This window comes from Miniopterus natalensis, chromosome 3, assembly GCF_054644295.1.
Source record: "Miniopterus natalensis isolate mMinNat1 chromosome 3, mMinNat1.hap1, whole genome shotgun sequence".
In the NCBI taxonomy this organism is placed as follows: domain Eukaryota; kingdom Metazoa; phylum Chordata; class Mammalia; order Chiroptera; family Miniopteridae; genus Miniopterus; species Miniopterus natalensis.
In genome coordinates, this window is record NC_142083.1 from 72,637,983 (window position 1) to 72,655,725 (window position 17,743).

General features: G+C 35.6%; 1 protein-coding gene across 2 annotated transcripts in view; it reads left to right on the top strand.

Moving 5' to 3' along the window:
• The window catches only part of SLC27A6 (solute carrier family 27 member 6), a 50,360-nt gene extending 33,143 nt beyond the window's left edge, over positions 1-17,217 (top strand). Inside the window, exons 5-10 of one of the 2 annotated variants that reach the window (XM_016217861.2) lie at positions 2,245-2,439; positions 7,663-7,753; positions 10,469-10,667; positions 11,609-11,706; positions 12,890-13,020; positions 16,650-17,217. In XM_016217861.2, coding sequence (XP_016073347.2) covers positions 2,245-2,439; positions 7,663-7,753; positions 10,469-10,667; positions 11,609-11,706; positions 12,890-13,020; positions 16,650-16,826 — 891 coding nt within the window. In that variant the 3' untranslated portion in view covers positions 16,827-17,217. The remainder of the gene's footprint in view (positions 1-2,244; positions 2,440-7,662; positions 7,754-10,468; positions 10,668-11,608; positions 11,707-12,889; positions 13,021-16,649) is intronic. The other variant, XM_016217862.2, reaches the window with a different exon arrangement.
• Positions 17,218-17,743: the final 526 nt, after the last annotated feature.

Genomic DNA, 17,743 nt, shown 5'->3' on the forward strand with positions numbered 1-17,743 from the left:
ATTCTCTCAATGTGCAAAATGGGGATAATGCTTCTTATTTTATGGGGTATCGTGGTGATTGAAAAGAGATAAAACCTGGACATGGAGCTCAAACATATTCACTCCCTTTGCTTCTCCTGATCTGGCTGCAAACATTTTTCTTATTCCTGTCCCACACTCTGGATTTCTGTATTGCTCTCTTTCTTGATCTCTCTCTCTACCTCAATTTCTGTTTCTGTGTCTTTCGGTTTGCATGGGTCTCTTTCTGTGTGTCACAATATGTGTGCCTCTGTGTGCAACTGTGTCTACATGTTTGGATGTCTCTATGTGTTCGGCTCTCTCTTTCTCATAGTTATATGGAAATCATATAATCATGTTTTTAAAGGATAAGAGGTAACAGCTTAGAGCAGTGCTCAGAATGTAATATGTAAATAAAGTAGAATAGTATATGGTTCTATATATAGTGTGGTTATAACTTTTTATGTGTATACATATGGACATATAAAATAATTAATGTTGGTGTGGTAGGATTACAGCTTTTTTATGTACTTTCCAAATTTTCTATCATGTGCATACATTTCAACATAGAGGAGATATAAATTCTCCTTTTCCCCACAACACTAAATAATGAGTCAGTTAATCTTTTCTCATACCCTTTAAAACATGATCTTCTGGATTTTCTTTTAAAGGAGAGGAAAATAGAATAAAAATAACTTGAGAGTTAAATAGATGAAGTTTCTATTTCTTGACAAAGGCCTTATCTTAGTTTTAATAATTTGATTTTCTATACCAATTAAATCATTTTGGATGAATGTTTATTCTTACTTAGTAAGCTTATGTAGCCATAGCCCACACAGGTTAAAGTCTATGGAACTTGGTTTATAAACCACCTTCTTACTGGTTTCCAGAGCATGCCAACACATTTTATAAATAATAATACTTGCTAAAACTCATCTCTGACCTGAAAAGCATCCAACAGTTTTGCCATATTAAAGAGTGTTCTCTGTTCAAGTAGAATGAGTCCTAAAATTTGCAACACTGGTGTTTTATATAGGAAAATGGCAGTGGAAAGTCCAAGAGCTAGTTCCTGCCAGGTAGGCAATACCTGACATGCCCATAGGTGGGAACCAGGGCAGGCTGCCCAGAGTTGTATTTAGTGGTAGAAAAAAATCCTCTGTCTTGAAAGGAGCTGCTGTTACCTGAGTGAGTTTTTTTCTCTATCTACAAAATATTTAACTTAAAGCTCATTGATGTGGGCCCAAGCCTACAACAGCAAGTCAGACTGTTATTTCCAATGTATTCACAGTCTTAGCTGTCTCTTATTTTATTTTTCAATTTAATTTTTATTTTATCAAATTAGTTTTTACAGTTTAAAAAAATCCAGTAGCACTCTCAAGATAAACAGTACTTTCCTGCTTTCAATTCTGTAGTGGCTATAATTCACTGTGGAAATCCCACCAGCAGTACACAAGGGTTCCCTTTTCCCCACATCCTCTCTAACACTTGGTATTTCTTGTATTTTTGATAATAGTTGTCCTAATAGTGTTAGGTCATGATTTTTGATTGGCATATAATTCATATAAATTAACATAGTGCTTATTGAATTTAGAATAAAATATAGTTCTAGTTTTTCTTTTAATTCCAAAATTTGATCTAGAAGTAAAAATATGAGAACATTGCACATTCAAAAATATAATAGTTACAAGCAGTAATCATAACATATGCAAGCCAAATATTACAGTGGTTAGATGACCTCAGTTTATTGTTTACTCTATGCTAGGCGCTGGGCTTAACTGTATACTGCAGTGTGTAAGTGAGGTAGGTATTATTATCAGTTTTTGCAGATGGATAAACTGAGAATCAGAATAGTACCCAACCTCTTGTTCAAAGTTTTATAGACAACAAGTGATAGAGTTGAGAGTGCAAACTCAAGTATATTTATAATTTTTTTAAAAGTAATGCTTTTTTTTCTGAAATATGCTTTCTTCCTTACCTTATCTCTACCAAAATAAGGCTTCAATGAGCTGGAGTTTAGAAAGAGTTTTTCCCACATGTGGGGAAATAAAGCTGCATTACTCTGGGCCAGGTTAATTTCGTTAGCTGTTGGACACTGTTCTGCAACAGACTTACATGATATTTTTTTACTTTCCTTCCATTATTGCATATATGCAACCCGTAGATATTTACCATTAAAGTAATAGAAATGAAAGAAAGAATTGGGAACTAGGATTAATAAGTTACGAGTAAAATCTTTTCTTCTAACAGAAAGAAGGAGAAAAGGATCATCGGGTGCGTTTGGCAGTTGGAAATGGTGTACGGAGTGATGTATGGAGAGAATTTTTAGACAGATTTGGAAATATTAAGATGTGTGAGCTTTATGGAGCTACCGAAGGAAACATTTGTTTCATGAATCACACTGGGAAAATTGGAGCAGTCGGGAGAACAAATTTCTTTTACAAAGTAAGTACCATGTTTTCTTTACAAAAGAAATATTTTGAGACCTGCTGACCTCTCTTCTAGCTTTGTGCTTGTGTGTTATGGTAAATATTATCACGTGTGTTGCCCTGGCTGGCATGGCTTAGTGGTTAGAGTGTCAGCCTGCACACCAGAGGGTCTCAGGTTAGGGTTATGGGTTCTGTTGCCAGCCAGGGCCCATACCTGGGTTCCAGGTCCGATCCCCACCTGTGGTCAGGGTGCATGAGGGTCGATGTGTCTCTGTCGAGTCGATATTTCTCTTTCTCTCCCTCTCTCTCCCTCTCCTCCTAACTTCCACTCTCTCTAAACTCAATGGGAAAAATATCCTCATTCCTCAGGTGAGGATAAATATATAATCACATGTGGTTTTTAAGTTGAGAACTTCTATAAATAAAGTAGTGGCCTCTAGATGAACTCTAGGGCTGTAGGTTATTAAAACCTCAGCCTCCTATGTCTTCCCTCCATCATATAAGGATAATGATACCTAATTCTTTTGTTCAGTTTTCAAATTTAATGATGTAAGTATAAACAGCAAGCATAGATCCTGACATATGTTCATTTGACTCCATTTTCTTTGAGTATTTTCAGTGCACTATTTCTATTTACCTTTCGTTTTTATATCATTTAAAACTTAGGTATAGGCTTCTAATATATACTTTCTTTAAAAACTATATCAAGGTACCACTAAAATCTTCAAAGCAGACAAAAAAATCACCTTCTTAAGAGTAAAAGACTTATAGCTGATTTCTCAATAGCAACCATGGAAGACGAAAGATAGTAGACATACATCTTCAACTGACTTGGAGAAAATAATTTGTATAATATTTTTAAAGAATAAAATTTAAAATAAAGAAATAGTCTCAAAAATTTTATAACCTCAAGAGAAAATAAATTCAGAATCATAGTTGGATATTTTATTTATAGTTCTTTCAATACTTGATAGAACAAACAAAAAAACTTCAATGATGTAGAATATTTGAATAATACAATAAACAAACTACTTAAACTAATGGACATATATAGGACACCACATCTAAAAACTGCAGAATATCCATTGTTTTCAAGCGCTTATAAAAATTCACAAAGATTACCGTGCCACTTAGGGAATTCCAGCAAAATTCAAAAGATTGAATTTATATGGATTATGTTCTCTGACAACAGTTTAATTAAGGTAAAATTACATTTTTTAAATGACAGCTAGATCGTCTCCTATATATTTGGAAATAAAACATCTCTAAATTTTTATGAGTTAACAAAAAAGCAGGAATTAGAAAATAATTTTAGCTGAATCATAATGAAAATTTGGCATTGTATAATTTGTACACTCAGGGAAGAACAGGTGAAAATTAGAGGGCTAAATATCCATTTCTATAAAGTTAATTAAAAAAAAAAAAAACAAATTCAAAGAAATAAAAGGAAGGATATAATAAAAAGCATAAATTTAAAAAATAGTAAAGAAACATTTAGTATCAAAGAGGTAAAAATATGATGTAAACTGAAACTAATGCAAAATAATATTGAATGTATACTGTAATTGAAAAATAAAAAGGAGATATAAAATATAATTTTTAAAATGTAAAAATATAGCCCTGGTTGGTGTGGCTCAGTGGTTGAGGAGGCAATCAGTCAGTGTGCCTCACATCGACGTTTCTCTCTCTTTCCCTCTCTCCCTCCTTCCCTCCCTCCCTCTTCTCCCTTCCTCCCTCCTCCCTTTCCACTTTCTCTGAAAAGCAATGGAAAAAATATCCTCTGGTGAGGATTAACAAAACAAAACAAAAAAAATTGATTCAAAGCTTATATAAATTGCCCTAATGTTTGGAACCTAAAGAAGGTGCAAACTATTTTATAATGCATTCTTTGGGATTTTAAGGGTCTTATCATGTCAGAAATGTGTTTGCATTCTAAACAAAAGTAATTTGGGGAAAGTAAGTGCTGATATTGCTGTTTTACATTCCTTACAGTTAATTTTCTCAATTCATTGAACTGATTCCATTAAAAATTGGTATTTATATTAAAAGCTCCTTTAGTGAAGCTGAGTCATTCCAAAGTAATCATCCCGTAGGAGTACAATGAAGAATATTTGTATTTTTATTACTGGCTTGACTTCATTTTAATTTTCTAATACCTTAAATTCCCTGTCAGACTATAATAATGTCAGTAATGCAGGAAGTCATGATTGTCTACAATTTATTTAGAAAACATCTGATTTTCAATTCATTTTAGGTTTTACTCAGTTTGGAAATGAAAGAAAAAAAAAAGTACCAAATATCATATGAATTCTCTCTTTTATCATTCATTTACATATTGTTCTGTTACGTAGCAGGCAATCAGAAAAAAACTGGACCAATAACTGTTTCATAATTATATAGGGGGATTTGATCAGTGTGTCTCAAAAGTTTAGGAGGCTTACACTTACTGTCTGGGAGGGGAATCAGCCTCTAAACAGAGACAGGATTTTATTAGTGAAGGAAAAAGATAAGGCAGCAACATCGTATTCCTATGATGCAAATGTCCTCCTTGCGCTACACTCACTGTTTAAACACATGAGCCTGAAGGGATATGTGTCCCATGTGTGCTCCCAAAGCAAACAATATAGAGAATTTGGTGATAGTTCATTTGAGAAACAAACCCAAATAAAAGTTATGGACTGCCTTCTTTTCTACACCTGGGGATAATATTTGGGAAGGAACAAACATGAAACCCCTAGAGGAAATAAAACTTGAAAGGGAGGGGGAAGATGAATCTAAATAAAAAGCAGCCAAAAAAATATGGATGCACATCAAAATAATAAGTCCTCCAAGATGGCCAGGAAATATTTAGAAAAACGATTTCCCATAGGTTCAAAAATTGCAGTAATATTCTCTTTAAAAATAAGAACTCAAAGGAGAGGAAAGTACAAGGAAAACAGATTAACAGAAGGAGTTGGAAAGTAGACATGCTCAGCTCAAAAAATAAATTAATACAGGAAAAAATGAAAATATTACAGAGATTCACACCACATTAAAGGACTTAAACATTGTTAGGGAGCAAGATGGATGGGACTAAGGGGTTACATAAACAATAGAAAGAATATGCATGTAATAATATAAAATAAATTACAAAGATAGATTTCAAAAACAATGACCTGACATATCCTTAATTGGTGTTCCTGGGGAAAAAAATCAAAGAGATAAAAATTATTTGAAACCTAATAGAAGAGAATGTCCTTAAAATAAAGATTTGACTCATTAGCAAAAGAGCACATTGTATTCCAGGGGGATAATATATGGTACAGAATGAACATCTGGAAAATATATCCTCATGGAATTATCGAACATAAATTAAAGAACCATAAGAAAACACAAAGGATGTACACAGTGTAGGGTGAAGATGTACATGTGCATATATATTTAGGAGATAAACTGTGGCACCTGTTATTTTATTTGTGTTATAATAGCCATTTTTTGGTAACCTGTGGGGCCTCTTGAAGGCAGGAAGAAAATATGGAAATCCCTCTGGCTGAGACTTAATGCTCTGATCCTGGTGACTTCTAGAAGATGCTGTGATATATTTAAACTTCATTTGTTTCATGAAATTACCCAATTTCGGACCATCAAGTCCTCTGTACCTGGTAACAGGCAAACAGTGATTTGGTGTGGAGTGAATGTCACCCACACAGGTGGTTGCCAACTTCATTTAAAAGAAATAATACTAAAGCTGATAACACCAGTTGCTGGGCAAAATTTTTGAAATATAAAGCATGTTAAAACAGGGGAGAAAAGATTGCATGATGAACAGGGCTCTGTTATTGTTTGGCCAAACTGATAAATGCGGTTCCAGAACTCCTGGAATCTTTCTTTTTACCAGTCATTAGGCAAGTGGCCAATATCCTGTTACCCAGTTACAGACAATGACCAACAAGATGCAAGCTTGCATTTTAAAAAAGAATCTTTAGGTGTAGAATAACAATATATTTTGCTTTGCAACCTCTCTCACTTAACCTTATCTTAAAATAGGATAACACTAATTTCTACCTCTAAGGGTGTTGTGACGATTAAATTAAACACTGCTCTTAAACTACTAGCACAGTGGCTAGCATACAGTAAGTGCTCAGTCAATGTTACCTGCTCTCATTTATATTTTAATTCAAATAATGAATTGTGATTCTAGTTACATGCTAATTTTACTAAGATTAAAAACCAGAGAGATCTGAGTTTAGTCTTAGATAAAAAATACTAGTATTACATTTATCTCATTAATCTTGCCCGTCTTTTCCCACTTATTTGTTCTATATTTGTTCACTTCTCTCCTCCTCTCTTTCTATTGGTCCTTCCTTACTATTTTTCCTCACTTCATTTTATTACCTTCATTTTAATTTACTATGTTCTAGTTCAGCTTAATATGATTGCCTATTTAATTAATCAGGAAAACCTGCATTTTCTTCTCTATAAAATGAGGGAGCTGGGTTGAGCCAATCTGTAGTTCTCTCCCAGGGTCAGATTTCAGTGGATCTGTGGATCTCCGTGACATGGTACTAATGGACATTCCAGGAGCGGGACAGCTGGAAATATGTGGGGACAAGGAGAGATGTCCAATAAGCTTGGTGCCCCATGTGATCAGGATGTTCTCAGAGACTGGCCATCTCACACCACAGTGGTGCAGAGAGGTTTGATGGGGACGTCAGGGGAAAGGCCTGGGGAAAAGGTCAAGGTGTCAGGTAACAAGTGCTTTTTAGGCACCTGGTCCCTTTTCAAGGGATTGTAAATTAAAAATAGACAGTAAATTCCTTACATTCACGTAGTTTACATTTTGGTTCTATTAAAACTTTCCACTTCAAAGGATGCTTTGAATGGCTGCAGAAAGGGGAGGGCAAGGAAGTGGCCCTCCTCCCAAGGCCGTGGAGCCGGAGCAGTGAGTCGGAGTGGGAGCCAGGCAGGCAGCCGCTGAGCGCGCGCATTGTTCGCTTCGCCTCGTTCAGGAGTAGAATTAGTCATGTTTCGCTAAGGTGATGTGCAACAAAAAAGAAGTGAAAGTAAACGCCAGTACACGAGTGTTGTTTAAAAATACCTTCAATTTTGGTGTCCAGGCATTCAATTTTGTATCAATAAAGGTTCCTTGTTTTAATAAATCCACATTCTTATTCTTTATTTCAGCTGACTATAAAGCCTACCAGTAGATGTCACTGTGCAAATAAGTAAGTCTTGTTTCCGTTCTGTTTTGTTTTTGCAGTTTTTTTTCACTTTTGACTTGATAAAGTACGATCTTCAGAAAGATGAACCCATTAGAAATGAACAGGGCTGGTGTAGCCATGTGCAAAAAGGTAAGATTCTTGTGTTTGAAGATGTTGCCTCAGGCAAGGTTTCCGAATTTCCTTTTAAATTACTACTCAATTTAGAAAAGAAGTAATGGTTATTTCTAATATGCAATGTGACTTACCTGGAATTTCAGTGTAAGTAGAATGGTTTAATTATTAGATGTTAGAAGCCTCAAATGAGTCGCTCAGATTATTGAAATTTAAAAGTGATTACTGTTGAGCTCATATTTTTCTTAATCCACACTTCTGCTTTGTGACAGTGGCATATGTCCAATGTGCTATATCACCAAAATACAACATTAAAATGAATGACTTAATTCAGTGTTCTAGGTGTAATGGAAAGTCAGGCAGACTTGAATTTAAATCTGGGCTTTCACACTTAAAAACTGTACTGCTTTGGGAAGGTTACCCAACCTCTCTGAGTCTCATTTTCTTCATATGTAGAGTAGAGGTAACAATACTTATTTATTGAGGTTATTGTTGACAATGAGTTGAGATGATATATGCAAAGCCCTGCCGAGGGCCTGGTGTGTGGCTTATCACCCTCCCCTTCTCCCTCTCACTCCTCCTCCTCGACCAAGGTAGACTTTCTTATAATTTTTAGTTAGAAATATTAATGAAAGCAAGTGCCCCAACTAACTTGCCACTGCATATCATCAATCTAGAAAATTAAACATAAAAATGCACACTTAGAATTATTTGGAGGTCCAGTCTGAAGGAGTCAGGCCAAAATTACTTTTTCTGCCTCAAAATATGTTTAAACTACATTTCAAAGATGTTTTTCTTTAAATCTTTACTTCAGATGTGGATATAAAAGTTGCCAACCTGGGTTTGGTTTTTTTGTTTTGTTTTGTTTTTCCTGGCAGCTGAAAGACTAGAAAAAATATAAACCTTACCTATTAAAAAGCAGCTTTCCCAATCCTCTGAATTTCAAGCCTAAGGGCAGTTATCAAATATCTTTCCCTAATTGAACTCTATAGATAGTGTTCAAAAGAAAAGCCGTTTCTAAGGAACTTCATTTAAACACACTTCGCTAGTCGGTGGTTCCTTTTTTTTTTTTTTTTTACAATTACAGTAATATCTGATATTGGAACTTGAATCCCAGCACTGCTTATTACTGTTTTGCAGTTCTCATTATGGGTCACTAAATATTTTATTTTCCCATTAAAGCATTGTGTCTTGCATAAATTGCCTGTAAATGATGGATAAGAATAAACTCTGACCTTTCAAGCATTTGCAATAATTGATTTCTCAGGGAAGAAACTGTCACTTGTGTCCTAAAAATGAAAAACAACAAAATTTAAGGGAAATCTGAGGCTTGAAAATTCTGAATGATAGGGAATGTAGATGATGGAATATGCAACGAGGAGAGGCTTTGGAGTCAGGGGGACCTGGTGAAAGAAAAATTGCAACCCCAACAATTGGCTGCTCTGTGACTCTGGGCAAATGACTTCTTTTTCTCCCTCTGTTTTTTAACTGTAAAATGAAGATTGTATGAGGGCCCTTCTTACAGGTTTGTGACAAGGATCAGATGGGATGCATATGTAAAGTGCCCGGAATAGTCACTAGTACCGAGAAAGTGCTCATTAAGTAATAATGAAGATGATGACGATGGTAACGATGATGATGATGGTGGTGGTGTTAGTAAGACAATGACCATGAGGGGCCTCTGCTGCAGCAAAGCAGGCTTGTTTTGGCCACTGGTTTGTGTGCCCTTGGAAGCCAGAATGTCCAGAAGGAGTGGGAGTAATTGGCAGTTGAATAGAAAGTGTGGTTGTTGTTTTAAAGAAATTAAAAGCTGGAATGTAACCCATTTAACTTATCACAAGGATGTCGACTCTCTTCACAAGGGACAAAGCAAGTCAACAACAGTCTTGAAATCTTCTGGGTTAGTGATTGCTGCTGTCCTTTGTCTTCCACCCTTCTCTTAGTAGTGTTTCACCTTGCAGATTGCCAGACAAAATCTTGACTCGTTTGAATAAATGTGATTGAAAAATTATTTTCAATAATGTGTCTGTAAGTAAAACTAATAAATTTCATGTTTCATCTCTTGCCCATCGAGGATTTCCAGGCTAACATCCCAGAGGAATAAAATGTTTTCCTAGACTTCTGGTAACCTATTACTTAGCTCAGAGATAGTGTAATGCAAAATCATCTCGACTTGAATTTGAGTATTAGGTTCATTCCTTTCTGTCTGTTGGACTTTGGTAAATGACGTTACCCTTTTGGGCCTAGTTTCCTCACTGTGAAATAGGGGCTATAATTATCAATTTCAGAGCATTACCATGAAGAATAAACAAGATGGTGTCGCAAAGGGCTATGGGGCTTGTAGTGCAGCTAGCATCGCCTTATTAAAATCCTCATTATGGTTGTTATTTATATAACTGCCATTATCAGTGGTAAAATCTACATAATCCAAAAGAAAAGCAGCCATTGCTCTATCCGCCCAGGACGTAAAATTAGCTTCATAGACCTTTCTTCACATTCAGTTCCCTTCTTGTTCGTTTTTCCGAGTGATGCGCGTTCGCGGCAGCCTGTGAAAGGATGTGCTGGCTGTGCCCTGAGCACCCAGAGCGGCCCGCGTCAGACGCGGTAACGGTCAGTTGAGAGGAAGGGAAGGCGGGCCGCGCCGCTGTGCTGCTCACCCGTAAACTGGGTGCGCGCATGGCGTGCGCAGTGGCGGCTTTGATCAGGCCACTGAAGGATGCCTTTCTCCCCCAGGGGAACCTGGCCTTCTCATTTCTCGAGTGAACGAGAAGAATCCCTTCTTTGGTTACGCTGGGCATAAGAAGCACACCGAGAAGAAACTGCTGCGTGACGTTTTCAGGAGGGGAGATGTCTACTTTAACACGGGCGACCTGATGGTCCAAGATCGGGAGAATTTCCTTTATTTTTGGGACCGTATTGGAGACACTTTCAGGTATGAGGCACCATCGGTCATGCTGCCTGTTCTGTGACAGTGAACCGTGCTCCGAGCAGGGCCCTGGGGAAACCTTATAGGCCACGTGCTCTTTACCTTGAGGGCAGACACCGCCTTTTTATTTCAATTATGCCTCCCCATTTAAAAACCTGCCGGCCATCTGTTTCTGGATTGAAACATAAGTCAAATTTTGATGTCAAGTTTTATGATCATTTTAATGAATCCATTTGGTCCAAATTAGTAGGCTCCTTTTATTTTTAGAATATCAAACAGGTAGAGAGACATGCAATCTAAATGATAGGTTTAAGACAGAAAACCAGTTTGGTCAAATATGGTCTAATTCTTGACCTAGTGATAAAAATAATGAAACAGCAAAAGTTCCCTTTTTGTGATTTTCTTTTATAATTACTTAAGGTTATTTTAGGCTTGTGAAGTTATTTTACTTTACTAATCAATGACTATAGAACAGTGAAGGACAGGCAATAGACATTCAAAAAATGCTTGCTTGAATGAATAAATGAATTCTACGTACTTCCTCGCCTTCTTATACCATGTTAGGAGCTCACATTATGTAAAACCATTTTAATTAAAATAAAATATCCATTCCTATGCACTAAAAGGGCCAAAGGAATTAATTCCTAAAAATACAGAGGATTATCATTGTTTTATTTTTATGACATATTATAAAAAACCATTTTGCAGTAAGCAGTTTATACCAATGAGACATAGATAAAGTGATTTTAACTAAAAAACAGATACTGATTTTGTTGAGCTATCAACAAAGTGCTTCCTTAGAAAATGCCTCTTGTTTTGAAAACTGCCATTATTTTCGGTTACTAGGTGTTTGCACAGAGCCAACCAAGTGCAAGGCACTGAAACTAAACCTGGGAATCTAATTCTTCAACTGTAAGTGTGCTAACTGGAATTTGTTTTTTATTTAGATGGAAAGGGGAAAACATTGCAACCACAGAGGTTGCTGATGTTATTGGAATGTTGGATTTCATACAAGAATCAAACGTCTATGGTGTGGCTGTGCCAGGTATGAATATATTTTGGGTTTTGGAAGGATTCTCAAAGAGAATGTGCCAACTTTCTTAAGTTTTGCGATGATCTAATTCAACATTTTGCTTTTTATATATTTGATAGTTATCTCAGTCTTGTCATGGCAAATAAACCAACTTCAGGGTCACATCAGGGGAAAGTTACCCATTGAATTTTTTTTGATGATGTTTGCTTTTTATTTTAGTATGGGTTGCTTTTTCCCCCATTGAATTTTAATATATGTGTTTATTTTTAAGCCAAGCTTAAATACTCTGGTCAGTGACGCACTGTTTGACAGTAGTTACAGCTTTTCAGTGGTCTATTATTTTTCCCTTTGCGACTGGAGTTTATACATGCCACTAAACAGAAACACGATCTAGTTTAAATGTTTAATAACAATGACTTGTAGTTAAGTTGAACCTTTTAAAAATTATTTTTAAATTTTTTACTTCATTTATCTTTATAAATATGCATGTGAGGATTGTATCATGATGGTGGAAATGGCGAATAAAAGTGACCAACTTGAAATCACAGGATTCCTCTTCACTGTCTCTTTTTACTAATGACAATTAGTAAAAAAAATGTTTGTCAGTGCATGGGGACATGGGAGTGGGGTGAGAATGTGGATAGGGGAGCAGAGGAGGGGGGTGTTTAATAGCCAGCCACTGGGTGCTGGAGAAATGCTGCAGGAGACTCCAGTCCCCTGGAGAGACCCATAGGTGTCATGATAAGCAGTAAGCGATTTGTGGAGTTAGTTAGGACAAAACCAGCCTTGAGTTTCTTACCTTAAAAATATGCCCTTTATTTCTTACATTGATGCTTATTATGGACATTTCTCTGGAATATATTTGTCTTTAAATAAATATTTCCTCTTAATATTTTATATTAATGGTGATAAGATGCAAATTATGGGTCACTTATGGTGTTTTCTATCCCATGTATTTCATTTTTGTAGTGTAGACAGTTAGGGATAGACTCTACCCTTCCCTGTTCCTAAATTATTTCTAGGGAGTAAATCATATGCTCAGGGAAGGACCCACTCATTTATGCTGCTGTTGCATTGTCACTGCCACAAGTGATTTACTGTCTCCCTTTACAACAGTTAGTATGCAATAGATAGGACTATTTTAAAAATTCCCCTACTTCTTGTAAATGGACTCTATTTCAAACTTCTTTTTCAGATTGTGAAGGAAAAACAGGAATGGCCTCTATTATTTTAAAGCCAAATAAGTCTTTAGACTTGGAAAAAGTTTATGAACAAGTTGTAACATTTCTACCAGCTTATGCCTGCCCACGATTTTTAAGAATTCAGGTAATATTGCTGTCTGAATTTTAAGAATTAAGGTGATTTCACTTACCCTTCAAATTTAAAACCAGGAATCCAGGAGATGGTTTAACTACAAAATAAGATTTTTATCCTTTAGCTAACATGTGCATTTTATCTATATTAGAGAATTTCAAGACCAGTGAAAAGCGTTGGGATGCTAATTTATGCCATGATGAAATGCTAGGATGTCTTTGTCTTTGTCCTGATTATAGAATTGCTCTCTTCCTGATCAATCAAGACCTCAGCAAAAGTGATGGTCCCAGAGACAGTGGCAAGCCAACAACCATATCTCACACATGCCTGGTGAAGACATTTAGTGCTATGTGCCTAAAACTGGGTTCCACCAAGCTGACATCAAGGTGTCTGAAGAATGTGTACAGAACCCAAAGGCATTTGGCTTTAAGCACCTTTACTTTTTATTTTTGTCTTCTTTCTGTTCAACCACCCCCTCTGGGATTTTATATTTTGGAGAAATTGTGAATTTATTTGTTTTGAGAGGTGAACTCGCTCTCTCGTTAGCTTACTAGACTAAAACACAGTAAAAATAAAAACAAATTTAGTCAGCTACTGAGTAACTTTGCTTGCTCATTTCTTCAGCCATTCATTTATTTAATATTGTACTTCAAATGTAATTTCCCAGAGCTAGCACTAGTCATCTCTTAACACCCAATCACATAGAATTTTTCAGATACATTTGTCACATTGCTATTAGATCTCTAGTAGAGCAATAGATGGTTTCATATTTATTTTTAAAGCATTTGCTGAGCAATACTCTCGGCCAACTCATTGCTTGGCCAGTGGGACAGATCATCTGAACGGTCATAAATATTTCATTTACATAATATTTTTATTTTAAGAGCTTTTACACACATCGTCTCAGATTATTTTCATAACAATCATCTGAAATACTAAAGGTAAGTAAATATGAAGCAGAAATAACACATTTTTAATTGAAAAAAATTTTTAGGTAATTGTAGATTCACATGCAATTGTAAGAAATAATACAAAGAGATCCTGTGTGCCCTTTATGTGGTTTCCTCCAGTGGTAACATTTTTCACAACTGGTATTGACATTGATACAATTTGCCCATCTTTTTAAACTTTTCTGTTTTACTTTTACTGGAGTGCATGTGTGTGTGTGTGTCTCTGTGTGTGTGTATTGTAGGGGGAGGAAGAAATTTTCCTCTATCCTAAATTCTTCCAGCTGGTCTAATAGTGAAATTGACATGAGACAGATTACCAAGAAAAAAAAATTTAATTACATACATACATACAGGAACCCCACATACCTGAGAGAGTCGGAGACCCCTTGTACATGAGAGCTTTAGAGAGAGAAAGTTACAATGAGGTATGTATGGTGTTCGAGCTCAAGATGCGGTAAGGCACGTTGGGGCTTCACAGAGGAGGAAGGTTGTTTCAGGACAATAAGAAGAGCAGATGTTCAGTAATTATACGTTTGCCTTGCCATACAGATAATTCATAAAATGGCACTTCTGATGATAACTTGTTATGGGCAAGGCCCCTTATTTAAATTCTTTAAGGGAAAAGTAAAAGTTTCTCATGAGGCCTCAGGGACTCACTTGCCTTCAGAATAATTCACATGCCAAAGTGGCATATCTTGGAGAGGCCTGTTCTTAACCCCTTCAGTCTTAAGTTCTGTGTATTTTTATTAGCTGTGTAGCTTTATGCATCAGTGACCACAGTCAGGATATGAACAATTTGAACACCACAAGGATCCTTCACAGTGTCCTTTCTAACCACACCCAGCTCTCTCTTGCCCCCTCCCTGCCCTACCTTAGAAGCAATGTATTTTAATGGAGTAGGAAGTTGAGGAATCAAATAATATTTTAAACATTTTCCCTTAGGACTACTTAAAATTTACTGCTATTAAGTAGAAGCATTTTGGCATTGGACAACTCTAGAAGACTAAATCAGTCTTATACAAATTTAGAAAATATTTTAGCATCATTAAACACCTAAAAGCACTTGGGCTATAACTGTTATATTACAGTATTTGCTATAGTTAGAATAATGCATGATACTTAGTTGGCAGTCATAATATTTATCTAATAAATGAGTTATTATCTGATATAAGCAAAAGAATAAATTATTCTGACACAATGAATAAAACAATTATCTTATTAAAAATCTGTTTAGCACAAATTTTAAAAGGATTCTCTTGCCAATAAATTTACCAAAAAATTTTTTTAATGTTTATTACTCAGTATGCCTGGGAAGAAATTAAATTGGTCCTTTCGTTCTAAAACACAAACTGTTATAACCTCTCTAGGAAACAGTTTGGTAAATATGTGATCAGACACTTAGCATTTGCACATATTTTGACTTAGTAATTTTATTCCCAGAAATTTATCCTTAGGAAGTAAGGAAGTAATCAAAGATGTGCAAATGTTATATAGAAAGATGTTCTTCAAGGTATTATTTATAGTAGTAATTTTTTATGTTTTCTCTAAGTTCAAGAATAAGAGCGTGGTTAATTAAAATATTATAATTAGGTGAGATGTATGACACCATTAAAAAGTGATGTTCTGATGAAAATGACCTAACTTGGGGAAATATACCTGGCATAGTATTTTTTTAAAGGCAGAACATCAAATTGTATAAGCAAAGTGAGCTTCTAATTTACTAAAAGAGAGAAAAAAGAATGTGTTTCACTTAGCATAATACCCTCTAGGTCCAGCCATGCTATCGCAAATGGTAAGGTTTCATTTTTTTATGGCTGAGCTATATTTCATTGTATGTATGTACCACAGCTTTTTTGTTGTTGATCCTTACCGAGGGTATTTTTTCCATTGATTTTTAGGGAGCGTGGAAGGGAGGGAGGGAGTGGGAGAGAGAAAAAGAAAGACAGAGAGAGAGACAGAGAGACAGAGAGAGAGAGACATTGATATGAGACACGTTGATTGGCTGCCTCCCTCACACACCCCAACCAGGGCGGGGATCAAACCCGCAACCCAGGTGCATGCCCTTGACCAGGCATCAAATCTGAGACACCCCACCGCCCGGCCCCAGTTTGCAAGTGGTGACTGACAGATGTCACTGGGTTTATTTTGAAAATTTTATATGTTTCGTGGGGACCCTGGAAATTCTCTGAGGTACCACAATGGACCTCAGTGTATAGCTCAGAAACTCAAGTTTTAGACCACTTTACTCCCTCTGGTTCTTACAGTGTTCTGCCTTATGGAATAGATCGCTCTCTTTTACATCTTTTATCTTCTTGATGTCTAATAGCATTCTCTGTACATAATGTGTTGACATTGAATTGAAGAGATAAACCTATGTGTTTTAGACATTTATAATCGGTTTTAATCAGTTATTGATGATGTTCATAATTTTTATATGTTGAATAAAGTTCACAGGTAAATCAGGCTAAAGATTTAAATGTTCTAGAGGACAACTTTTTTTTTATTTCTAAGGTTAAATTATTAGTAGTATATAGAGATGGCCATTGGATATGAAAATGTTGTAACTCAATATTACAGTCTGCATTGTTAAATACATATTTATGTATTATAATATATAATGTATTATGTATAATACCTATGTATTATATATAATATTAAGTGATTTCACTAACCCTGGTAATTGCTTTACAGGAAAAGATGGAAATGACAGGGACATTCAAACCAAAGAAGTTTCAGTTGGTGCAAGAAGGATTTAGTCCATTGAAAATTTCTGATCCACTGTACTTCATGGATAACTTGAAAAAAGCTTATGTTCCATTGACGAAAGAACTTTATGATCAAATAATGTTAGGTGAGATCAAACTTTAAGATTTTTTTTTATAAATGGCATTTTCAAACGCTTTAATAAAGGTAAGAGGAGAGTGTGTGGTTCTTCATAAACAGTGGAGGCAAGGAGCTAACATTAAGCGTGTGTTGTATTTTCTTATTATGCAACAGCTTTTTTTTTAATCAAGAACTTTAAGACAAACTTTAGTTTATCTCTTTTACCTATATGGGGATTCAGTGCATAACTAAATATTTGCCTTAATCCCAACATTTTGAAATAATAAATAAGTGGGTAATGTCTAGATACTTACTAAAAATGTACTTTTTAACATTTAAAGTTTCTAGTTTTGAATAGATGGTTAAATTTTACTCAAATATTTAATTTTTATGTGTCCTGTCCTGTAACTCAATAAAATCATCTTCATTAATACGATTTGAGTTTCTGTTCTGATGTTTTTTATTGTAAACTTCCAGTCAAAGGAACTTGACTGACTACATGCATGCACTCCTACCTCCCTCATCTTAAACTCACATTGAAATGTTAGAAGACATATAAAAATACAGAATTGATAAAGCCCGAAGGATTTAGGAATTTTTGGAGCTATATAAATGGATCAAGTTTACAACAGCACTGTAGAAACCACTAATAGTAATGGAAATAATAGACTAGAATAACAGGTATTAACACCCGGCCAGAGGCAGAAAGGGCTTTGAGTATGACAGGCTTGAGGGTCGTTAACCGGCAGATGTATTACAGGGATAGTGTGGTGAGCACGGTTGTACTTACCTGAATCTGGAAGCACCAGGCTCCAGTGTTTGCTTCAAGCCGGAACCATGTGAGTGACTTAATAAAGTGAGCTATCTTCCATAGGAGGGGGTTATTTATTATTTATTCATTAACAAATATATATCACACATCTGAGAAGAATATGTAGAGGCCCTAGCATGGGAAAGAATTT